We start from the raw sequence: 26568 nt of genomic DNA, 5'->3' as shown, positions 1-26568 counted from the left end.
CACACCTGTAATAAAAGTGTTACTACAGAAAGCAGGAGAACTAATGAATTTCCAGGGGTACTGTGGAACACACAAGAGAGGACAAATTGTTAGACTAATTAGTTTTAAGATGTGCTCAACACTGGTACATGGTATTTTTCTAGCTCTCTCATTCATATACAACTGGCTATGCTCCACTCCTCATCTCTATCAAACCCTATTTTTCCAGACTTAACTCTGGCTAACTTCTTTATTTCCTATGAAGCCATCCCTGGAACTTATCACAAACTCAGTGTTATTTCAAGTGTAGGAATTAGGGAATTGGTATTTTATGGAAGTATCCCTCTTATTCCAGAATCCCACAGATAGTAAATAAATGAATTCAAAGACTCTAGGGACACAACAAGAATGCAAGAAAAGAGTCGGGTTATGGGGAATAATATTAATAAAAATTAGGAAAATGACACTAAAGACAAAAAGTCAACATTAAAAAAAAAAAAACCCTTTTGTTTATTCATTTACTAGTTCCTGGTCTGGAAGAGGCTGAAGTATAGGCAAATTTAAAAACTTCATATTCTGATTTTATTTTCATAGCATCTAAAATAAAGAGAACACTTCCCTATGAGTTTGAAATACTGGGAATTTGCTTTTTAGTTCTTGCCTTTGCATTTGTGGTGAAAGCCCAGGGCAACTTGATGCCTTTTCACCAGGGCATCACTCTCAGGGTTGTTCAGAAGTTTAACTACTATATAACAACAAAACACTCTTCAACTATTATATTAGGTAGTAGAGAGCTGCTGACTAAATATTAGCCAACTGGTAAATTGCTATAATGATTATTTAGCTCAAAGCAATATTCTGGAACCTTTTGAAAAGAAAATGTAATAGAATATTATTTAAATACTTCCACTGTTAAAACAAAGTGGAGGTTCAGGAGAATTTTTTTTTGAGAGCATTTTCTTGAACACAGATAATTTTACTTGGAGAGGAATATGTCCTCTTCTGAGAAAAGTCACTACATCTCTCTTCTTCCTGTTCTCTGACAGAAGAGAGGATATCCTTGGAGGGGGAGGGGGCAATTCAACCCATCTACCATTTTGGGAGCAAGACAGAACATAAGTGATTTGAGTATGAAGTTGTTTTAGCTGAACATTTAAGATACAGGGGTAACTATATTAATTTAATCATGTCTTTATCATTTTTTACTTATTTTCCCTTTCACTGGCCTGAACTGTGGACAAATGTTTTAATTGGAAAAATGTGTTCCTCAAAATTGCATGAATCAACCTTGCTCAGTCTCAGATTTTGCTTATGTTTTGGCCATGTTCTAACATCTTCAAAGTCTGACTACAAATATCTTTATACTGAGAACCACATGCCCAAGAAAAGCACATAAGATTGAAAATTTAACTCCCATTGATGCTTTCATAAAGTGTTGAAGTCTGTTGCACTACTATTTTATTGAGAGTTAGGACGGTATGAGTGAATGGATTCACATTGGCTCCCGTGCTGATGGTCTAGGTTAACCAGACCATTCAATTCCTAGAAGCAATTTCTCCTGTCATTACTAAAGAGTAATAAAGAACTACACTTTGAGAAAAGGAGAGTATGAGAGGAAGGAGGAAGCTAGTCTATCCTGTGCTTCTCAAAGGAGCTCCTAACACCAAATCTGTTCATCTGTTTTTATACTTCTCTTCATGACATTAAATTCAAAATAATGAAAAATATCCTTAGGGAAGAAAATGTGACATTCTAAATGTATAGGGTGTAAGTAAGGATTTAATCAACAGTTTTGAGCATCAATGAAACTAAGGAAGATGACATAGGCTATTTTTTTCCAGATGAGAACAATGATTTCTGGCTCTGCCCCATCTTAAGAGGTTTTCAGTGCATTAATGAGTTAACGTTTGTACAGCTCTTGAAGCTCCTTGCATGGAGATGCAATATAAGTTGAAGAATGATAACAAACCGTATACTAAGTTCAACTCCTGTGAGTAAAGTTCCTAGAAATGAGAAGCTGATGCAGCTCAAGATGGTAAATATCTGAGTACCATTGCCCAAAGATCCTTGGTTTGTTGTTTTATGTATGTTTAACAAATGTTTAAAATACAACTTCATAGTATCACAAACATTTCTACATTTCCTATTAATCACATTGTCCCTTGTGATGATCATTTTTATTTCTGTTCATCAAATGAGATAGACTTATTACCTGCAGCTTACAGAAGAAAAATTGAGGTATGAAAATTGCAAGACATCAATGATGACCCAGATGAAATCATTGGTCTTATTACTGCATTATTAGACAATGGTCTGGATTAGAATTCAGGAGATGTAGGCTTCCATGTAGCTCTGGTTGTATGACACTGGCGAGTCATTTATCAGAGCCATGTTTACTCTTCTTTGGGAGAAATAAGTTGAGCTAGCAGAATTTCATGATGAAATTCTATAAACTACTAAGTGCTTCTTGAATATATAGTGATGCTAAGGCATTACCTATGATAACATGAAGTAAATGTAAATCCAAACTTCAAGATATGTTTGATTTTTTAAAAGTTTATACTCTTAAAAGAAGAATAAGATGCTACAACATATCTTCTCGAATGGCCAAAATTCAGAACACTGTCAACACTACATGCTAACAAGACTGTGGAGAAACAGGACCCCCCCCCCAATTGCTGGTAGGAATGCAAAATGGCACCACTACTTTGGAAGACACTGTTTTCTTACTAAACTAGACATAGTCTTACCACACAATTCAAAAATCATGGCCCTTGGTATTTACTCATGGTAGTTACATGTAAGAACCGACACATGGATGTTTATAGCAGTTTTATTGGTAATTGCTAAAACCTGGAAGCAACCAAGATGTCCTTTAGTAGGTGATGGACTAATAAACTGTGGTGCAATCAGACAATGAATATTAGTCATGCTAAAAAGGAATGAGCTAACAAGCCATGAAAAGATAAGGAGGAATCTTAAATACATAAAATTAAGTGAAAGAAGCTAATCTAAAAATGTTTAATACTATATGACTCCAACCATAAAACATTATGAAAAAGGAAAAATATGTGGAGACAGTTAAAAAGGTCAGTGGCTACCAGAGATTGGGCAGGAAGTAGAAGGGTGAAGAATGAATAGACAGAACACAGAGGATTTTCGGGGCAGTGAAAATACTTGTTATGAGGCCATAATGACTGATAGATGCTATTATATATTTGTCCAAACCCATAGAACATACAACAACAAGATTATATTATAAACAATGGACACAGGTTGATTGTGATGTGTCAATGCAGGTTCATCAATTGCAACAAATGATGTGGGGGAGATAATAATGGGGGAGGCTGTGCACATGTGGGAATATGGAGTATGTAGAAAATCTGGTATCTTCTCTTCAATTTTGTTGTGAACCTAAAACTACTCTAAAAGAAAAAATACCTTAATTTAAAAAAAGTTTACATACAACTTTTCTGACAGGATACACAGGGCTATACTTACACACACTTGAATAACATTTAAGTAGACTCAAAAGACATGGGAATTTCTTCAGTCACTATCTCCAGGCTTCCATACAGGCACATACTATTTTATCTATCTTCCCCCCACTTTATCTCAGATCTCAATTTAGATTCCCACATTCTAGGAATTTACTTGCCTTTCCCCAAAAGAATCTACCTCTCCCCAGACCACCCCATTTACTTCCCTAATACACTATATACACTCCTATCAACGCACGTGCAACACTAGCTCATTGGCCTGTTGACTTGTCTATATTCCCCTTTAGACATGGTACCCTTGGGAGAGAACCATGGGTCACCCACCACAGTACACCTTGCCCAGCACATTGCTTGCCATAGGTGTTTGCTTAAGAAAAAGGAGTTGAATGAATTAACAATATCTTCATGCATGTTTCTAAATTAATTTTGAACTGGCTCTGGATAAATATGGATCTCCTCCATATTTATACACATTCTATTCCTTTCAATGTCTCTCCTTGAAGATTCTCTTCTGTGCTTAAAGGAGACTAAGGGTTTATATGAGACAACAGCATTCCTGGGAGAGGCAGACTCTTGGCGGGAGTGAGGACTGAGAAGGCACCTCCTTCTTCTTCATCCCTACCAGCAAAATTGTTACCTGATTCTGTCATTTCTAACTCTGAGGTCTCTGAAATTTCTTCTCTCCCACTGTAACTGTACTATTTCAAGTTCTCAGAATTTATCATCTAAGTTACAGAACAGCTACCTCTTAATGGAGCTTTCTCCCTCTGAGCTGATAGACACCTGGCTCTGCAAGACCACTCTCCTGCGCTGGGATGAGGCCAGCCCCCATGAATGAGTAATGGGCAGGCTCTTTAACTTGCTTTCAACCTCATCTTACATTAACTCTATAGGTAATCCTTTGCTTCAGTATCAGTAGACAATCTGCTATTCCATATATATAGTTTATGCTTTCTCATCCCTGAGTTTTAATAAAACCAAAGGAAAACTAAAACTTCATTTCCTCTTCTGTCTGTACTCGAAATATTTGCACAGGGAGGCAGTTATATATTCTCTAAAAGAACCTATCTCAACACTTAATCCTAGATAACAAAAAGTTCTTTCTTAAGAATACACATAGAAAAGCCAACATACACACTAACAGATTTTGTAGTTCAAAAAAGGGCTTGCTTTGAGGATTCAAAGAAATAGGCTAATAGACTACATTTTAGATAGAATTAATACAAGAAAAAAAAAAAAACCTTGGAAATTTTAATTCATTTCTGGAAAATATATACAAGGATATTGTACCCATGGCAGTGAGGTAAGAACTTTTAAAGATAGGATAAATTAATATCAGTAAAGATTATACAAAGATTGCAAAAATAACATTAAAAATTTCAATCAATACTACAAAATTAAGTACTACAGAAACATAAATTAACCTTGAGAATTACATAAGAAGTCCATGATAAAGGAGTGAAAATAAGAATACTTTTTAAATTGAACAACATACCCAGGGAATTAAATATGGACAGAACAAGAACTTGCAAAAGGAGGGAACTAAACACATGGAAAAGTTGTAATAACCAAACAGTAAATAAAACCTTTCCTGACCCAAAGCATGATTTAAGTTTTCAGAATCAATTAGGACTTACCAAATTCTCAGCACAAGAAACAAAATTCTACCAAATTCAAAAATGAATTTACCAAACAAAAAGTGAAGAACAAGTTTACTGTGTGGGAACAAAAACCAGACTTCTCCTTTATGAGCATAAATGCTAAAAGAATAATTAGCAGTTTTATTGGCAAATCATTTTACTCCCCACAACAAAATTTTATATTCAGTCGTTATTATTTATATATTGTTTATATGTGAGGTCAAGTAAAATACATTTTCAGACATGCAAGGGGTTGAAAAATATACTAGGAATACAATTTTCCACTAAAAATATTAGAAGATAATTTGAAAACCAATACTAAGGACAATTTGCTTTTCAATAAAACATAAAGGTATTTATCTCAATAACATCTTTAAAGACTCATCACCCAAAGCAAAGAGTCAAGGAAAAGATAAACACTTGGGATTACATCAAACTGAAAGCTGTTGCACAGCAAAAGAGACATTAACCAAAACAGAGAGACATCCCACTGATTGGGAAAAAATCTTTGCACTCTAGTCAACTGATCACAAATATATACAAAGAACTCACAGGACTCAACAAAAACAAAATAAACAATATAGTCAAGAAATGGGCAGAAGAACTTAAAAGACATTTCTCCAAAGAGGAAATGCAAATGGCCAACAGGCATATGAAAAAATGTTCAACATCACTTATAATCAGGGAAATGTAAATTAAAACCACATTGAGATACCACCTTACACCAATAAGAACGACACATATCAAAAAAACAACCAACAACAAATGTTGGCGAGGATGTGGTAAAAAAAAGGAACTCTCCTACATTGCTGGTGGGACTGCAAACTGGTCCAACCACTATGGAAAGCTGTCTGGAGGTTCCTCAATCTACTAAAAATGGAGCTACCATATGACCCTGCAATTCCACTCCTAGGGATCTACCCAAAGGACACAAAAACATTGATTCAAAAGAACACCTTTACCCCTATGTTTATTGCAGCACTATTTACAATAGGTAAAACCTGGAAACAACCCAAAGGCCCAAAAATAGATGACTGGATCAAGAAGATGTGGCATATATACACAATGGAATATTATTCAGCAATCAAAAAAGACAAACTCATGCCATTCTCAGCAATGTGGATGGAGCTAGAAGGAATTATGCTCAGTGAAATAAACCAGAAGGAAGAAGAAAAATATCAGATGGTTTCACTAATAGCAGGAATATAGGGGGACCAAATAAGACATCAGTGTAAAAAAAATAGTAACAGCACAAAACACAACAAAGCAAAAACGGACAATTATAAATCAGAGACATACTGCAGGGAAAGAGGAGGAAGACGGATCAGAGGGAGGGAGGGAGTTGGTGCACAGGTGCACTGGTGAAGGAAACTCTATGGGGACTACACCTGAGGGGGTGGGGGGAAGCAAATATTGTTTAAAAATGAACAATGATATAAAAAATAAAAAATAAATTAATATATAAAAAAAGAAGAAACCAAGAAAACTCAAGCAGCATTGATGCTGGCCATCCTGAGCTCTTCCAGTTCATTTCTCAGGGGTAGACTTAGGATCTCCCTACAAGAAAAGTCTTCTTGGTCAGCTTACTAGAGTAGGGCCTTTTGCCTATTTACTCTTTATCATTCATTGCTCCATTTTTCCCTGCATATTTTATTAAAATATGTAACTATCTAAAAAAAGGTATTTAAAAAATGTGATGTAGAGCAATGAAATATAAAGAACTCTGAATTACCTTTAGTATTCTTATAAAATATAATGTAAATAGCAAAAGAAATTAATAAAACTATTAGAAAGAATGTAATAGTATTAGTAAAAAGTAGCAATATTAGTTATTAGTTCAAAATTCTACCAACAAAAAATGGAGAAATAAGTTAGCAGATAAAGAAAAAAGCAAGTCAATTTCTCTTTTTAAAAGTGGCATCAGAAGAGCCCAATTAAATCTTAATATTGGAAATAAAGGGGGAAAATTTAATAACCCTTCCAATTCACTGTAGTGAAAACAAAAAAAAGTGAACAAGACCAATGTATGCTTCATGTATTTTAATACCTTGCCAAGTGTCTGAATAAATAAAGGAATGAGATAAAAGTTCCATAATCTTAATCAAGAAAATAAATACAAATGGACTTAGTGCTTTTATTAAAAATACAGACATTCAAATTTGATTAAATTGCAATTTATAAGAAATTCACTTAAAATAATATGCTAAAATATTGATAATAGATGTATAGATAAGGAAATATTATGGCTTCAGATACATTTCAAAGGACTTCAAGTTACCTAACAGATGAAAAGGAATATCAGACAAAGAAAAAAGGAATTATTTACCGAGATTACACAGCTAAAAATCTAGAAGAAAATGTTGCCAACTAACACAACACAAAGAGGTTATTCATTAAAAGATTGGTCAATTAGTCAATTATAAAGAATAATATGGTAGTAAAATTACAGGAGATGATTGACAAATCAATATGCATACTAAAAAGTTTTGATTTTCTTTTCAAATGAAGGCTTAATTTGGGGTGTATTTTTATGTGTATATACATGAAGCAATAATTTGGGGAAAATAAGATGAAGATATAAAAGAAGGTGAGGAACATAGAAAGTAGGAAAGAAAATGGACTCCACCTAACTGTTTTGCCACCTTGCTCAAAGACTGAAAATGGGCCTAATGTGGAAATCCACCCTAATAATCTAGGCCTTGTTTTTCTGTACCCCAAAACAGCTGTCCTTTCCATAGGTTAAAGGAAAAATTAGAAGATATACTGAATTTTTTTCCCCTAGTCTTAAGAAGAAAACAATTCTCTTGTGATTCTACTTAAATGGTTGTAGGTTCAGTGATTCAACTAATAGTTCAGTTCCTATAGATCATAAAATTCACCTGAAGTAACTGAAATCTCATGGAATTTTCTTTATCAATACTACTTTTCTATTTTATCTGTTTACCCTGCTATATTAATAAAATGCTTTTTAAAAGGACAGGCTTATGCTACAGTAGTTACAATGCCGATAGCTAAAATGTATTTAGTTCTTACTAGGCAGGTTTTATTTTAAGCAGGTTTCCTATATATATTGTCATTTAACACTCATATGTATGAGTGTTAGCATTCATACTCTATGAGGCAGGTGCTATTATTATCCCCAGTTTTCAGATAAATCTGAAATTCATCTCAGGGTGGTGTGATTTAAGGTGATTTTCTATTTTTTTAGTGCTTATTTTCATTTTAGCCCTAAACTTTTTAAAATGCAAAGAACCAAGAGGGAAGGAAGCACAATGGTCTATGGAAGTAGAATATGGGTGAGTTGGTGGTGGGTCACTATGGTGGCAATACCTGATGGGGGTTCCCCAATATTACCTCAGTTAAAAATGTTAATTAAAAATAATGAAAGGGGGGCTTCCCTGGTGGTGCAAGGGGTTAAGCACCACACTATGAAGCAATCCTCAGCCTCTACAGCATGAGTTCGATCCCCGGCCAGGGAGAAAACCACATGGCAACACAGACCTCTCCTGTCTTGCCCTCTGCTCCCCTCAACAGTGTATTTCAGCCAATCTACCTGTACTGTTCCCCACTCTGTCTCTGGTGGATCCTCAACCCCCTGCATCTCTGACCTGTACCCCAGGTCTTGTATGCATAAATAAATAAATATTAAAAAAATAATGAAAGAGTGTCTCCCTGGTGGCGCAGGCAGTTGAGCACAGTGCTGTGAAGCTGTCCGCAGCCTCTGCAGTGTCAGTTCGATCCCCGCAGGCTGTGGAGCAACCCACATGGCATGGCAGACCTCTCCTGTCTTGTCCGCTGCTCTCCTCAGCAGTATATTTTGGTCATTCTGTCTGTTCTGTTCCCCTCTCTGTCTCTGGGGAATCCTCTCAACCTCCCACACATCTGGCCTGAATCCCGGTTCTCGTATAAATAAATAAATCTTAAAAAAAAAAAAGAATCCATTCTAAAAAAAATAATAACAATAATGAAAGGAAAAAATAAGAAGTTAATCTTATGGTAAATAAATTTGCATAGTGAATATGTAACTCTCAAATTGTTTTTAGATTTTTTTAACTTTAACTGTGCAGTAAACTGTGGAATAACTTTTAAAAATGTGCAAACATTATTTTTGTAATAAAATTTCTTTGTTTTCATGTTCATTTTAATTCTAAACTTCTTAAATCCACATGCTTAAGCCTCTCCACTATAGTGGACCAGATTCACTGCTCTACTGTTACTCTTATGAAGAGTATCGAGACACCTCTGCAATTCTGTTCTCCAGTTTATTCTTAATTTTAACTTATTGACAAAGAAAATAATATCTAAATAATGTTGAGAAATCAACAAAGGATAGAAACAATCCTTATTGTGGCTTCAGAATTCATGTTCAATAAAATGTTAATTCATTTACATATTGTAACTGCTTATATATTATGACAGCAGAGTTGGTTAATTGTAATAAGGATTGTATTATCTAGCCTTTTACAGAAATGCTAGCCAACCCCTGATTTAAAGTAAAATAAGGTTTTGATGTTTATTTTGAAGTCAGAGAATGACAGAATGGTAGAATACTAGAATTTGAACTTAAAGATTCTAGCTCTTTTTCTGCTGCAGATTGCTGTGTAGATTCAAAAAATCTTGCACATTTCTTCATTAAAAAAAAAAAATAAAAACACACATAAGATGGTGATCACAATTTTCAGCTCAGTAATTAGAGGTGATGTTTAAGTAAAATAGCATGCATAAAAGTGGTTGGTCAAATTTCAATTGCAAAGCACATTTGGGGCATTAATCATTGACAAGATTAACCAAATCTATTCCACTCATTCAGCTTCTTGATGACAGAGTGTCTTGGCAGGTCTAAACATGTCCTCCCTAGGCTGGTCCCAGGCCCAGTTTAGTGCTGCGGGGTCCTTTAGCTGGTAATGAATAATTTCTTCTTAATTTGAGACTTTAGAATAATGAATTTGGTTATGGGATAAGAGGAACATATGATTAAGTAATTATTTTCTTTTCTTTCTGAAGGGTCATCATTTAAAAAACAGGGCTATTCAGCCAGTGGCATTAAAGTTGCACATACACACACACACAGAGCTCTAAGGGGCCCTTTGCCAGCTGGCTTCATTAAATCTCTGATGCGCTTTCCTGCATTTTGTTGTCACAGTGTGTTCATTTATTAATAATTTTGATTTTTTGCCTTTTGGGCTCCTAGGGTCACACTTTCACATCTTTCCCCATCTTTGTGCTGGGCTCAGTCTGTCTTGTGTAGGTAGAATTTTGCCTTGTGTTTAATTCCACATTGATCATACTTACTGCCTTAAAAATATATATATTCCACAATTGCTTTTACTCTTTTTCTGAAAATTTAAGATTCCGACCCCTTCTGTCATCCCAGATCACACTCTGAGAAGGAAACACAGCTATGTCTCCAGTGCAAAGGGTTTTCCTTTTTATATGTAGTACCTCCCTCCCTCTTCTCTGCATAGTGAACTGTGACTACTCTGGCATTACTCTGGGTGTCATATAAAGGAATTTGTTCTGTTAAAATCCGGAAATTTTAGAGAATGGAGAATCATAAAGCTAAACCTTGTGGAGAAAGCTAGTCTGTGTGACCAATGGTGGCACAAGACATTTGAAAACCTACGAAAAGATTGGAACATGGCAGGGTATCTCATACGTAAGAGATTCCTTAATAACTATTTTATCTGGCCTCATTTAGTACAAAAAAAGCAAGCAGAGGGTATCTGGTTTTTGGATTTGTGATGAATATAAAAGTTTTTATTCCACATATGTTTGTTATCAATTATGATTCTGACACATAAACATCAGATCACACTGTTATAAGCATTTGGTTCCATTCTTCCAATGAAAGTGGTAATATATAAGAACTTGATTGATAATATAAGTTTAAAAAGTAAACAGCCCAGAAATATTTAAAATTCTGTATTTCAACAAACATGTATAAAGTTTTCTTAAAAAACAACAAAAAATGCTATCATGCTAGATCTCCTTAACTTCCTTATTAAAACTCCTCAAGGTCAAGGAACTAATTTGAGGTTGTGAAGAAAAATTATCAAGGTTATTAAAAACTATCAAGGTTTCAATTTTAAAAAGTGACATGGGATAAAGATATTTATACAGTTACAGTACAACAAACTAAAACAAAATACAAATATTTTCACCTCCCAGATCATCAATAGCTAAAGATTTTTGCTATTCTGGCCAAATTGCCTAAGATTGTAACCAAGTAATCTATCATAAAGAATGGCATAAAGTCCTGGTTTCTGTTTGAGTCACTTAGTAAATGTTGATAAATATTAATTGTCCAGGAATGGATATTAAAGTCAGAGAGCCCTAGATTTAAACCCTAATTTTACCACTCACTATATGTGAGCTTAGACACACAAAATTTAACCTCCTTGGCCTATTTCCATATCTGCAAAATCAAGATGCTAATGCCAGTCTGAGGCCAGCTAGAATAGTTATTGTGAATAGGTTGCTATTCACATTAAATGAGATATATGCATATACTCATAATGGAATATTATACACTTGCCAAATATGTGAACTACAACCATAGTTGAATAAATCTTGGCATTATATTAAATGCAAAATGAAGTCCTAAAAGATAACAATACAGGATGATTATCTTTTAATAATTTTAAAAAGAATTAAATCTTAAAATATTCCTTTCTATCACAGAAAGCAAGGGAATAGAGAATATGTAGGAACGTGATTGCCTGAGGTGAAGAGAGCAGGGGATGTAATAGAAGTAGGGAATTTAAAGGTAGGTGTATGTTATCATCAAGGATATACCTTTGGTTTGAAGTAGAAAGTTCTATATTATTTTAAAAACAGCTAAATACATTTACATGGGGATATGAAAGCAGTTAGTTTAATAGTGACATTGAAAACAAAACTGCTCTAGGGGATGTGTGTGTGTGTGTGTGTGTTTAAAGAAAATAAATAATAGCAAAAAGCATACAATGCTCTTTGGTACTTGTGAAATAAAAGTTCTAAGATTCACAGAGCAAGTAATGAAGTTGATGCTACCATACAAAGCTAAAGCATCATAGGTTAGAAGAACATCTAAATGCAATGACCTACACCCAGACACTTATAAGTATCTTGGTACAAGAGTACAGGGTGCAAAAAAAGAATATTGACAGAAGATGGGGGCGGGAAGCAGTTAACTCATAAAGGTATTCACACCTTCTAGCAGAAACTCTGCAGGAAAGGAGAAACTGGAATGACATACTCAAAATATTCAAAGATAAAAACTGCCAGCCAAGATTATATCCTCCAAGAGTCCTTCAGATGTAATGGAGAAATACAGCCCTTCCCAGACAAACAAAAACTCAAAGAGTTTGTCAATACTAGAACCTCCCCCACTATAAGAAATATTGAAAGGAACTCTCCTATCTAAATCAAATAGAAGAAAGTATACAAAGAATTGAATAAGGAAATAGAAACTAGTTCAGAAAACTAAAGGCAAAATGGCAGTAGCAATCCTTCACATATTAATTCACCTTTATTGTAAATGGACTAAACTCATCAATCAAGAAGCTTCAATCAATCAGAATGGGGCCTCCCCAGTGGCACAAGGGGTTAAGCACTGCACTAAGAAGCAATCTGAAGCCTCTGCAATACCAGTTCGATCCCCAGCTGGCCAGGGAGCAACCCACATGGTGCAGCAGACCTCTCCTGACTCGCCCGCTGCTCCCCTCAGCAGTGTATTTCAGTCAATCTGCCTGTTCTGTTCCCCACTCTGTCTCTGGTGAGTCCACTCACCCCCTGCACCTCTAGCCTGTACCCCAGCTCTTGTATGCATAAATAAATAAATCTTAAAAAAGAGGCACAGAATGACTAGTTGGCCCATAAGACTATTAAAAGAAATATGGAAGACACAACAAAAGGGAAAGATATGCCCTGCTCATGGATTGTAAGAAATAACATTGTTCACTTGGCTATCTTACCCAAGCAATATATAATTCAATGCAGTCTTTATCAATGGTTCAATGGCATTCTTTAAAGAAATTAAACAAACATTTCTAAAATTATATGAAATGACAAAATACCCCAGATAACCAAAGAAATCCTGTCAAAAAAGAGTGCTTCTATAATACTGCCAGACTGCAAACTACACTATAAATCTGTAGCAATCAAAACAGTATGGTAGCGGGACAAAATAGACAAACAGATCAAAGGAATAGAATTGAATACCCCAGAAATAAACCCACAGTTTAATGGACAGTTAATCTATGACAAAGGAGCCAGGAATAACAATGGAGAAAGGAAAGTCTCTTCAACAAATGATATTGGAAGAACTAGAGAGTCACATACAAAAGGATGAAAGTAAGTCACCATTTTACATTTTACACAAAAGATAACTCAAAGTAGATTAAATACATGGTTGTAAGTACTGAAACCATGAAATACATTGAAGAAAACAGGCAAAACATTTGGACATTGACTTCAATGATATCTTTGTGGATTTATCTACAATAGCAAGAGAAACAAAAGGGAATATAAATAAATGGAATTATATCAAATGCAAAACCTTCTGCACAGTGAAAGAAATGGTCATTAAAACAAAATAGCACCCTAATAAATGGGAGGAAATATTTGCACATCATACATTTGACAAGGGGCTAATACCAAAGATCTATAAAGAACTCACACAATTCAACAACAAAAACATACAATCCAATCAAAAATGGGCAGAAGACCTGAATAGACACTTTTCCAAAGAAAATATGCCAATGGTCAACATGTATGTTAAAACTGCTCATTATCATTTATCATCACAGAGCTGCAAATCAAAACCACAATGAGATACTATCTTACCTATCAGAACCATCCATATCAAAAAGTCCAGAAGCAAGTATTGGAGAGAGTGTGAAGAAAAGGGAGCCCTTGTACACTGTTAGTAGAAATGCAAACTGGTACAACCTATATGGAAAGCAGCATGGGTGTTTCTCAAAATATTAAAAATAGATTTACAATATGTTCCATCCATTCCACTCCTATGCATCTACCCAAATAATGCAAAAGCATAAATTTGAAGGGACACGTGCACTCTTATTTCCCACTCTAGTTACAATAGCCAGGTAAGAAAACTAGTGAAGTACCCAGTGACATATGAGATTAAGGAAATGTAGTGTATATACACAATGGAATACTAAGCTAAAAAAAAAAAAAGATGCAATATTGCCATTTGTGACATCATGGATGAAACTGGAGGAGATTAGGCTAAGCAAAGTAAATTAGAAGGAAAATGACAAATATCAGATGTTTTCACTTATATGGGGGATAGAAATAAACAGCAAAAGGACAAAATTGAGCCAAACCCTAGAATTATGACTGCAAAATTAAGGCTACCAGAATGGAAAGAAGAAAATAGAAATGAGTGGGTCCAATGGACTATGGTAGAAAATTATGGGTATGTTGTTAGTTGATGATAGTGTGGTGACAAACATCTGAAGAGGTGGGAACCCATACCTACAGATCATACACATTGTTGTAAATCAATGTTTTCTCAATAAAAAAAGTGCAATTAAAAAAATCTACATGTAAGATATATGTAGCTAAGAGGATATACAAATAATTGCAATAGCAAACTTCCTATTATTTCCAATTATTATGTAACATCTTTGGGTTTATAATTTAAGAGATTTCTATTTTTTATGAATGTGCCACCATAAAAATTAGAAATAATAATTTATTTATATGAATTTATAACCCTGTGAGATAAATACTAATAGTATCTCATTTTATGGATGAAGGACTGAGGCACTAAGGGATCACAGAAGACATATGAGCAAGGTCACACAACTAGGCTGTTTACCACATTTCTAAAGCTGTAATATTAATACAATACAGAAAAAAAAAATCACAACATCTACCTACCAATGATCAGAATGCTTTGTAAGGTTTGAGTTAATTTCAAATAACACAGAGAGAAATAACTGAAGACTCCATCTCCCTGCAATGAGGGTTAGAGTGAGAATAGAACAACGTACAAGTCATCTAGATGTTAGATTTTAGATGGCAAACATTTTCCTTAGCAAGACACTTTCATGTAACTTGCAGTTTGATCTTTCAGTTCAATGCAGAAAAGCAGATTCTTTAATCGAAACAATTTGTAAGGTTGTGTAGGGTAAGGAAAAATGTCAGGCTTTTCTGCCCTCCCGCCATCAGGCATAGATGATGGATCCTTGCTGTCCTGAATGCATGCCTGATGGCGGGCACCTGGAATAGGGTGTGGGCATAGGTAGATGGGATTCACCTGGGCTAAGACTGTGCTTTTAAGGGCGGCATCACAGGGACGCCAGCAGAAGCCAAAAGAGAAGCCGAGAGAGAAGCAAGAGAAGCAGAAGCTGAGACAAGGCCGGAGAGCCCAGATAGAATGAAGACTTGCTGTGGGCTAGGAGGCCTGCCAGCCTCCCGGCCCCCCAGCACCCTTACCTGAGTGTACCGGGTAAATCCCAATAAAAAGACCTGCAAAACCACTGAGTACTCTGACTCCTCCTTTACCTGGTCTGCATGGGGTCAGAAAACCTGCTCATTGATCCTTCCTGCCTTTACAGGTTGTAATAGTGATAGTTTATTGAAAAATACTGTGGTCTTAGTTTTAAGGGTGCCTCTTCCTGGACTATGGAGGTAAGCAAGGTGAGCTTGCCTGTCTGGCAGAAGGTGAACCACAAGAGACTAAATCCTCTGATAGATTGTTGGAAGATGGCAGTTCAGAGGGGATGGAATGAATCACACCTGGTCCTGGAATGCTTCGATTAGAAACAGTTGCTTGGTTCCAAGAAGTTTTTTCCATCTTAGTTTCTCCTTTCTCCTCTTTAAGACCTTTCATGGCAATTTCTTGCCACTGAATTCATATTTTACTGCCCCAGGCTGAGAAAACCACAGCCCAGATAATCACTGCATTTACAAGAGAGTTCAAGCAGTTGTAGGGTCAGGAAGACCACAGTGCAGGTTTTCTATGATCCAGCAGACCAGGTAAAGGAGGAGTCAGAGTCCTCTGTGGTTTTTGCAGGTCTTTTATTGGGATTTACCCGGTACACAGCAGGCAAGGGTGCTGGGGGGACGGGAAGCTGGCAGTCCTCCCAGCCCTTAGCAAATCCTCACTCTTTCTGGGCTTTCCAGTGATCTCTGCTTCTGCTTCTTTGCTTCTCTCTCGGCTTCTCTTTCGGCTTCTCCTGGCGTCCCTGTGACACCGCCCTTTAAAAAAAAAATCACGGTCTTAACCCAGGTGAATCCCATCTACCTATGCCCACACCCTATTCCAGGTGCCTGCCATCAGGCATGCATTCAGGACCTAACGGATCCAGGATCCATCATCTATGCCTGATGGCGGGAGGGCAGAAAAGCCTGACATTTTTCCTTACCCTACACAGTACACAATGGTGAGGGCAACAAGAGAAAACATTTCAATTGTTAACTTCTTTGAACAGGTATTTATAAACTATGGGAACAAACAAGGGGAAATTCTTCTTCATGGACATGTAGTGAATATATACATAGTTATCTAGGGTTGGTATTTTCCTAGAATGGAATAGACCTGTAATGTAAGAACCTCTTTTACTTTATTTCTTCTCTCCATGAATAGTTGATTCTTTCATATGTAACAATTATGTTTCTTTTTGTTAGCACTTAATGGTCTTCAATTAAATTATGTGCTTTTATCATATCACTTTATGGAAGTATTTTTAGGCACATTATTTATAGAACATTTAGATCTGTTTTTCAAAGTTCTCAGTAATCTTCAGTGTTTGCTGACCTGCTTTTAATTTATCAAAGCCCTCCCTCAAGAGGAATTTCACACACAAGCAGCAGAGATTTCCCATACACAATGTGTATTTGATATGCTTAATGTTCGTCTTTATACACACACAGACACTGGCATATAAGAAATGTGGAGGGTGCCTATAAATTCAAGGAAACATTTAAGTGCACAGTGATACACAGATACATGGGTATAATATTTTATGTACTTGATAAATATTTCATCCCTACCATAAAGAAAGCTTTTTATCAACTTTGATTGTTTTTTTATTACCTTAAAGTATTGCAGTTGTTTCTCAGCATTCATTGTTCCTTCCTTTTCTTGTCTCAGACAGGAATTGAAGATGAAAAGCTCTGTATCTCTTAGCCACCCTTTCAGTTCTTTGATCCTGACCTCCAGCTGCCTTACCAGGCTTCCGCTTTCAGGAGAGAGAAGGTCACGTGGGCCTGACCCACTGTGCCCTGCCATTGTGTCCTGGATCTTCTCTCCTAGGGTTTTCTAATGCATTAGATTAAAACAAAAACAAAAACATCACACACACACACATACACACACACAATAAAAAAAACGTAGATTAGTTTATGTACCAAAAACATCAGTTTGGCTGGTAACAAGAGCCACCTGGAAAGGTATCCAGCTGCTCTCATCACCTTACTACTGACATTCGGTTCAGATTAGCCTATTGTTCCTCTTAGGATTCTTGAGCTATGTGTGAGGTTCTGACTACCACTAGAGGCTTAAGAGGACCTTGTTCATTTACACTTTCCTTTAACAGAAAGGAAATTTGACCCAGAAGTTCACAGTATCCACTGATAAAAATGCATTTGAATTCTTGTGACAGTTTACAGTAAAGAATTCTCTACATAAAATCTTTAGAAGCTGAGTTTAAGTCTGAGTTTAATCAATATATTAAAGAGACCAAAAGTAGATTGTACATGGAGGATTAAATTACTTATTTTGTTTTTTTGAAGTACAATTCTTCTAAACATTTGATCAAGGGCTATTAAGAAGGGGTAGCCTTCTTGGTGCTATTGTTGATTTTACCTGAGTTGGAAATTATTCAGTCCCACAATTCTTTCTGCTTAGCATTTGGGGATGCTAGATTTTCTAATATATGTGCAAAAGTAAGTACCAATTCACTACACTAGAAGTCTTAGGTTAACCACTATGGCATGATAATATAGTCAGGGAGGATATTTTGTTGCTTTTTTTTCTTTTTTATTGGAAAGCACTGTCTTTGGAGAATCAATAGGAGTTAATCTATAATGATGAATTAAATCTGCAAAAAAGCAAGTTTTAAAACACAAATAAAATTAAGTCAACAAACATTCATCTGCTGTGTAGTGTTCTGTAAACAGTATCTTTAGGAGATCATGAGAGAAAAATAGCCGTTCTTGGCAACACCTTTGTATTTTCATGGTGCAAATATTGATAATTTGAAGACCCTCGGTGGAATCCAGATTTAGCCATTGTTTTTATGCTATAACAAAAGTAGCAGCAGGAGGTGAAATCAATGCCCTTGGAGGGTAGGGTCACAAAAAAGAATTTATTGCCACTTTTTTGTTCTGGAACAGTTTGCAATCATAAATTCTTCATAAACAGAATACTTCAGAGAATGGTCCGTCTTCATAAATATACGACAGAGGACATCAATTTCATTTAATTCACAATTTGTGTCAGCACAGCAGATGCCAATGCCTGCCTTGATAGGGTTGTTTAATATGCAATTGAGACAGAGTAATATGCAGCACAGGGGACAAAATTTCACAGATTAAACTGTACGCACCACTGACATTTCATTCTAATGTATTTCCATTCCACACTGTTCACCTTAGATGAAAGTAATATTAAAAACCATATCCCTCTATTTTACTATTGTTAGAAGTTAAAATTGTTGTCTTTAAATTTTTTTATGCCAATTAAAATGTAATCATGCCAATTAAAGCAGTATGCCTGGTGGTGTTAGTGAGGCACAGGTTTTGTTAAAATCTTTCCTCCACCCTGCTCTCCCCAAATCATTATAAAAATCTGCATATTGTACTCAAAAGATATTTTTTTCAAAATGGCAACCATTTTTAAAGTAACTGACTCATAAAGAATAGCTAAATGGTCTGTTCTTTAAAAAAATGTTATGTTGATTTCACATTTTTGTTGAGGAAGCAATATACATGACATACCTCAATTTTTTTAAAAAGGCAATTTTTAGTTATTTGTCAAATTAGAAATAGACATATTAAATACAACATAAACAAACAATTGCTTTATCTATCCAGTACATAAAATAGCTATTCTTATCTATTTAATAAACAATCTTAAAATATCAAACATTAACTACTTTTCTACTTCTATGAGCTCAATGAATCTAAAAAATTTAGTACGTTCTGATTTAAATCACCATATCATAAAGTGAAAGCCAATAATTACTACCATGCAATGTAACAATAACAAAAAGTTATGTAACAATAGGTTAGCGTAAAAACTTTTAGCATGTCTGTTACTTTACAGAATTGTAGAGTGTAGTGAATTTAGATGAGAAAGCAAAGATTTAAACTTGCAGTTTTTTAATCACCTAGATTAAGCATGGCATAAACTAAACACTGGCATTCCTCCAAGTCATCAAGGTACATGGAGAGCTTTTTATTCAAAATATTTTTGGAGTATTATTTCTTTAAAAATGAAAAAAAAAGACAGGAAATGGAAGGCATGCAAAATTATGCTCCATAACTGACACCACCCATACTTAGCTGTTATAATTAATCATTTAAGTAATTGACAAATTTAGCTTACCCTTGATTTGAAGTGAAGGCAATTTAGGAGAGAAGTTGATGAAAAAATACCATTTAACCTCTCTCTCTCTCAGCTGTCTTCCAACAAAAAGGACAGTACTGTCTCCTGCACAGTGCCATCCTGGTCTCTGGGTAACAGAATCTCTATATTGCCTTTTTGCCAGATTCTTGCATCTCAGTCTTTGGCTGAGACCCAGCCCATCATTGCGTGAAATGAATTACATGAAACTTTTTTTTTTTGGCTTTGTTAAAAGTGAGCTGGAAATTGAGGCACAAAACAGAGGCTGATTTAATTCTGCAATTCAGATTTGGGTCAAATTTGCATCTTTGTTTTGGTGCCTTAAGTGTGACTTGAAAGCTGTGGTGACAAGTCCACTTTTCATCTGAAGAGTACAGTAAATAGTTAAACAGTGGATGTCTCTAACATGTACCTTCAGAATAAATTCTATTAACAGTCATTCAAGCATGACAGTCAGTGTATATCAGATATACTGTATTATAGTTGACTTGGTGCATACCCATAATACATGGCATATTTTACTTACTTTTTATGTATTAAAGAACCAAAATTATTAAAATCTGAGAGGAGACAAGCTCAGAGTAAAAAAAAAGAAAATCAACAGACGAGGAAAAGCAGTGTTTCTCCCCACCCAATAATACATGAATAGCTTGTTTGAAATGTTGGTAGTGAATTGAAAGAGAGAGATATTTGTGCCTCAAATTAGAAATCAGACAGATAGAATACTTCACTACACAAAAAATGTACACATAACCTACAAACAGTAATAAAAATGCAAATACCCCAAGCAGTTCCCATTTTTCATTAATTGAATCCACTTTTTCAAGAAGATCATTTGGTAGTAAAACGCCACCTTTCTTCAAAGCTTCAACCTTACTAAGTAGCTCCGTCTTTTTCAGGTCCCTGATGGACATTTCCACACTGTATCGCTAAAACAAGAAGAGAGAAAGACAGATTATTGGGGAGGCAGGTATTCTTAGAAAATCTTTGAGCACAGAGTTCATGATTCTCATGGATATTAAAAGTTTTTGTACCCAACAAAATTGATGGGGAGCCTAAACCTACGTACTTGAATAGTTAAGGAATATTATTTAAAACAGTTAAAAATATGTATTATATACATACAAATATCAACAGCATTCCACTTAGGTGACTAAGATTTATGTCTTTTTAAATGAAAGTTTACACACACATTTGATCTTTAATTTAAAATATTCCAAAGAGGAAAATACCTGGTCTAGGGGGATTTAATGTTACTGTAAATTATGATCAACATTTGTCTTCACAGTGCTGCCCACATCTCACCTTTGCACCCCAAAAAGACCAGTATCAGAGTGCTACAAATAAAATATTCCCTCAAGATCTTATGATTTCCTCCTTATCCTCTAACTTCCCTGAATTGTTAATTAACATTATTTTTCATTTTTCTTTTAATTAAAAACCGAGTATGGCCTAAAAGTAGAGGCACATGAAGAAAGAAAAAAGAAAACCAGTGCTTTGGGAATAGTTACAAATCTATGCTTCTTTATTGATACTGTAAAATGTTCCCAAATATCACAATTGATTATAGAAACTTCTCCCCCAATATACCCAATATACACTCTTCTAACAAACTGCCAAGCAAGTCTCTCTCGAAATATATTGTGCTAGAGATAACGCAAGAGCTATTTAATATGATAATAACTATGGTGATTCTCATCAAATATGGATAACTTTATAGTTAGAAAATCCTATATTATGGACAGCTATAAAAGCCTATGGTTATATTTTAAAATATACACATAAACACCTCTGAGTAGAAAAGACAAGATTCTGGTTAAAATATTAAGCCTATTTTACATTTTTATTACATTTCCAAAATATAATAATACTAAAATGTCTTTCTTTGAGGCATGAAGTTAGGTCAGAGATCCATGGTAGCATTGCTCCATTGACCTATTTGAGCTAACATGAGCAGCTTATTAAATCTAACAACAAAAGCTTTAGTCTGGGCACAGTAGCAAATCAACAAGTTCAAAATAAGCCCAAGCACTTGGGTGATTTTATTCATCCTGAAAACCTGATATTATATAAGAACCCAGACTAAAATACAATTGGAAGGCAGCTTAGATGAAAAGAAAGTGTGAAATCCCTGTTTCGGTTAATAGATCTTCAGCATTTGCGTGCATATGTTTGCATACTTTAAGTTTCATATTTTAATCTTTCATTTACACTAAACATGCACATCATTTGTATTATGTAAACTTCTCCAAATGTTAGTCATTTGTGGATCACAGAACAAAATGTTTTAAATGAGGTGATTTAAAGCATTTCATAGTATTAATGAATGTTGATCAGGGTGTCAGAGTATCCAAAATTACATGAATATGCATAATGAAAAAAAATCAAGGGTTGCTTTAGAGCTCTTTCAGAATTTGGCCTGCGATACATGGGAAATTCTGATTGCATTTTCCAATTGCAGGCACTTCCCAGGACCACATTACTCCAAGACATAGAAAACACTGTTCACTTGAGTTTTCTGGACTCGACATTCAACAATAAAACCTAGATGGTATTTTATTTGTCAGAGTGATGATTGGAGGAGAGGGCAATCTGCTTTGTGTAATCAGATTCCCATCTAAAGATGATGTAGTTGACAAAGATTTACATAATTAATTCAGTAAGACTTCTGTGACACAATATTGGGGGAACCAGTATTTGAGACAGGCAAAAGAATGCTTTTGCAATAGAGTCCACCTAACTGGGAGCAGCCTGGACCAGTTATTACCTTCACAAATAACAAGCTCATCACCCCTTCTTTACCCAACTTAGAATAACGCCTACCCTGCAGATCAGTCAGAGGGAAATCAGTTTAGATGTATTCCATAAAAACGATAGTCTTGATAGACTAAAACTAGTCTTGTAATAATAAAAACATAGAAAGCAATTAATTTAATTTTAGACATAATAAAATAATTTTGTCTGCAAAATGTGGTAAAATAGTTATTATAAGAGGTTATTAACATTTAAAAAATCTTGTCCCTATGTATGCTGTCATTATCACCATATAACCTAGTATATTACATAGCTTGGTGAAAGATGTGATTTATAAGACAGCACTTTCAAACTATAAAAACTGAGGGAACACAACTAATTGTTAGATGTTTTGGTGTGTGCATAAAAGGAGGTAGAATGTCATGTAATTTAAGGTGAAAATATTTATTTTAATTTTCAAAGCACTTTGAAAGTTGAATATGATATAATTTAGGGCTTCAAGTTACATGTGTAAAAATGCCAAGAAGGTCATATTTTTTGTTGATACTAGTTTTTGTTCTTCTCTTCAACATCTTTTCACAAGCATTAAACATGGAGGATCGACTACCACTTCTATCAGTTCTTGGCCATCCTATTCAGAAGGGGTACTTTATCCTGTGGGAGAAAATAATTTAATCTTCATATTCATTCCACCCAAAGGAGTAAGTGAACAGAGGCTGCCTCATTGTGTCCTGCAGTCTGGGGATATTATGATATAGACTACTCTTCAATAGCCAAAAATGAGATTAGCAAAGTTAAAGTCAGATGACTTTTGTTGAGTGCTAAGGTAAATAAGCATCCAGTATTTAATTTCCCCACAGCACCTGCTGTGGACCATTCTGTCTAGTCAAAAATAAAATATACTCTATTGAAAGGGCATATTTACATTATTAAGTGTATTTACTTGGCCAATTCAATTTTGACTAATGAAGCTTCCTAATAGATATGTGAATGGTCTAAATTAAAGACACAGGCCATTCCTGATCTAAATGCCACTCCATGGTATATAAAAACTTATAAAGAAAATGTAAAAGAGTTAAAAATAACCACAAATACTAGCTCACTGCTTTATCTAAGAATTAAAGAAGTTTTGGGGAGATTATTATTCAGTGATTACTTTTTAAAATCACAAATATAAAAATTGAATTATAAAGCAAAGTTACCAAAAACAGGGATTTCTGAAGTAAATATCATTAGAAATGCATGAAGACTTGATTGAGATAACTTTTTTGACAGTTATGCTAAAGGCTTTTTTCCCTTCTAAAACCTTTTTTTGTTGTTGTTGTTAAAAATCACACCGAAAATTCTGCCCAAATGGAGATTGGAACAATGCCTTGAAACAGTGTTAATTGTCACCATGGAAACCAGAAGAATAAGCCATTTTGAAACTGGTATAGAAGGCACACATTGAGCAACTCAAGCATTTTTCTGCCTCCCTCAATGTTAAAGAACAAGATGCCTTGTCACTGTGAGGTCAGAGAAAGAAAGCATCATGAAAGGGTTGTAGATGCTCACACCTAGTAAATAAAAAAATAAAAAATAAACGACATACAGCTAATGCTGTAAGACTCTACCCAGTGAATCCTTTTGAAATAGAAAGATCATCAAAAGATAGCCAGGATTGGGGGATGGATTCCACCTAAGCAAAACTTCAGGGCTATATTATGTGAACCTTGCCCCCAAAGCTCCCTGGGAATTCCGCTGTTGTAATAAAACTTCAGAAGAGGAAAGAAAAAAGGCAGCATGATGGAATTCAAAATAATGCTCTAAAAGCACACAGAGAGATTAAGACATCCATTGTAAGACTTTTGTATGGTGCTTCTGTTGGTTATGCTGAAAAGAGACCAGACATTGCTGAGCCGAGAGTGAAGTTTTGGCTACTAGAAACAAGAATTTAACCAAAGAATTTTCTCAATTATAAGAATAGAGCTGTCAGATTATGTGTCTTCAGGATTTGAGAATTTACATCTTACACCGTATTTTAACTGGTTTCGTATCACTTTATGTTAGGAAGACTTAAAGCAAGAAAAAGTATCTAGCTATTAGACTAACAAGTTTGAATATCCTTCCCAGTACAAAGTAACACACAAACACCTGTATATCCAGCATAATCCCCTTTTCCATACATATACCCACAGCAGAAAGATGGACTGAGAAAATAAAATGTATTTTAAACTATCAACAAGAAAACATATGCTAGGAATATTCCAAAAGACCAAACCACTGGCAAAATTGTGTGAAAATATGCATTTTTGCACAAAAATGCAGGGATGTGTCTGTCTACGACTCTGGCATTGTGTTTTCTGGCTAGTGTTTGCCCTCCTCATGCGAGGCTTCATGGTGGCCCCTCAGCAAGTCCATGCCTAATGCCATTCAGTGGTGAACAAAGAGTCTTTATATGAAAGTCCAGGGCCCATAGCTCAGCTGTACATGCCTAGTGCAGGAATCTGCTAGAAGCCAGTGTTGTCTTTGCAGATCTCTTGTGCTGCCCCCTTTTTCAGAGCACCAATGTCCAGCATCTCACGATTCATGTGATGTTTCACATGGAGCCAGTATCACCAGCATTTCAGGAAGATGTTTAAGATTGAAGAAGAGGATTCAAACCCAAAACAAATAATTGTGGTTATTTCTTGCGAACTCCCTGTTTTTTACCATTAGCAATTTATGGTGAATAATTGCACAGAGAAATTATAAAGACTCCTACAATTGTCCTTGTAAATTAATAATAGGCTTTCTTGATTGGGATAAATTTGCTGCTGAGCCTTTGGAAAAATTAAAAAGTGCAATGTCATTTAAAATTGCCAGAACTCACACAGCAAATTACATCTGAGGTTAAGAATTGAGCTCCCCCCCCCACCCTTCTAGCTTATTCCATTTGCATGATCTGGAAATCACATTACATTGGCCATGTATTGTTAATTGGACATAGATTGCATTATCTTTAATATAAATCAAACTACAAATATTAAAATGAATTGCAAATTCCCTAATAGAAGATCATAAAACAATCTTTTTTAAAGTATCTCCCATTAATAATTTAATTCCAATTATATCACTCAGAAAACTTAAGCAGAAACCTGGCAACTTACTTCTCCAATCATTTCTTTTACATAACAAATACCTAAACCTTTTAAAATAAATATACCCAGAGCAGAAAGCATTGTTTAGAACAAAAATAAAATCACCAATAACTGAAAAAAATTCACATTAGTTTCAAGTAAAATGCTGCATATGAAAACTAAGCCTGCCTGTCTCATCCCTTCCTTATCCAAGTCAAGGGTAGAGAGAGAAAGAAAAAAAAAAACTCCTATAGAAAAGAGTCACTAAGTTTATTGAATATTGTAATCATACTTTCTAAATTTATAAAATTGATTATTATTCTTCTATTTATTTTTAAAAGGTTCTTTAGCCCCTTAGATATTTCTATAAATTTAATATCATTCTGAAGCCTTTACATGGCCTTTAATGAGTTTATATTAAATATTTAATACTGTTTAGGGCATATCCACTACTACCAAAAACAGTTATATTCCCAGCAGTCCCACTGTTTCAGGCAGAGGACTTGATTGATCCTCCTAGCCTGAATTGAGTAGAATGAAAAGAAGCAGTTGGAAAATAGCTGCAATCATTTAATGCAGATGACCTCTGACAGCCTCGCAGCTCTTCTATCTGAACAGAAATTTGCATGGGGTCTCTGTGCAGAGGAACAATGTAACCTAAATGGTAGACAATCTTTATTCTAATGAAGTGGGTGTCAAGGTCAATGTAAAACTGCAATGATAAATGGTGCACCACTAGGCAAGAGAAGTTGCATAGGCATTGTAGTGCTTTCACATTAATTGAAGACTGAAATGCACTGCGTGAAAAGCACAAGCCTCTCTTTTCACCATAATGTGTTAATGCACCAATGCCAAAATGATTTTTTCAAGATGTTTGCCTGCTGACATGTATCTTATTGCAAAAATAATGCAAATATGGAATTATGGCACAAGCGGACACTTAAAATTTTGGTTTTTTCCTGGAATAGAATTGCAAAAATCTAAATAAAATGTCCCCAAACAATGTCCTGACACCT

The 26568-nt window shown here is 35.1% G+C and overlaps 1 protein-coding gene across 5 annotated transcripts in view; it reads right to left on the bottom strand.

Moving 5' to 3' along the window:
• The window catches only part of AKAP6 (A-kinase anchoring protein 6), a 529429-nt gene that overhangs the window by 57956 nt on the left and 444905 nt on the right, over positions 1-26568 (bottom strand). For all 5 annotated transcript variants that reach the window (XM_054689765.1, XM_054689756.1, XM_054689754.1 and 2 more), the window contains 2 exons: positions 20483-20629; positions 17169-17393 (listed from right to left, as the gene is read on the bottom strand). In XM_054689765.1, coding sequence (XP_054545740.1) covers positions 17169-17393; positions 20483-20629 — 372 coding nt within the window. The remainder of the gene's footprint in view (positions 1-17168; positions 17394-20482; positions 20630-26568) is intronic.

This window comes from Talpa occidentalis, unplaced genomic scaffold (genome assembly GCF_014898055.3).
Source record: "Talpa occidentalis isolate TD23 unplaced genomic scaffold, MPIMG_talOcc4v2.1 talOcc4.11, whole genome shotgun sequence".
Lineage (NCBI taxonomy): Eukaryota > Metazoa > Chordata > Mammalia > Eulipotyphla > Talpidae > Talpa > Talpa occidentalis.
The sequence above is the reverse complement of the archived record's forward strand: the minus strand, read 5'-3'. Positions and strand labels throughout refer to the sequence as shown.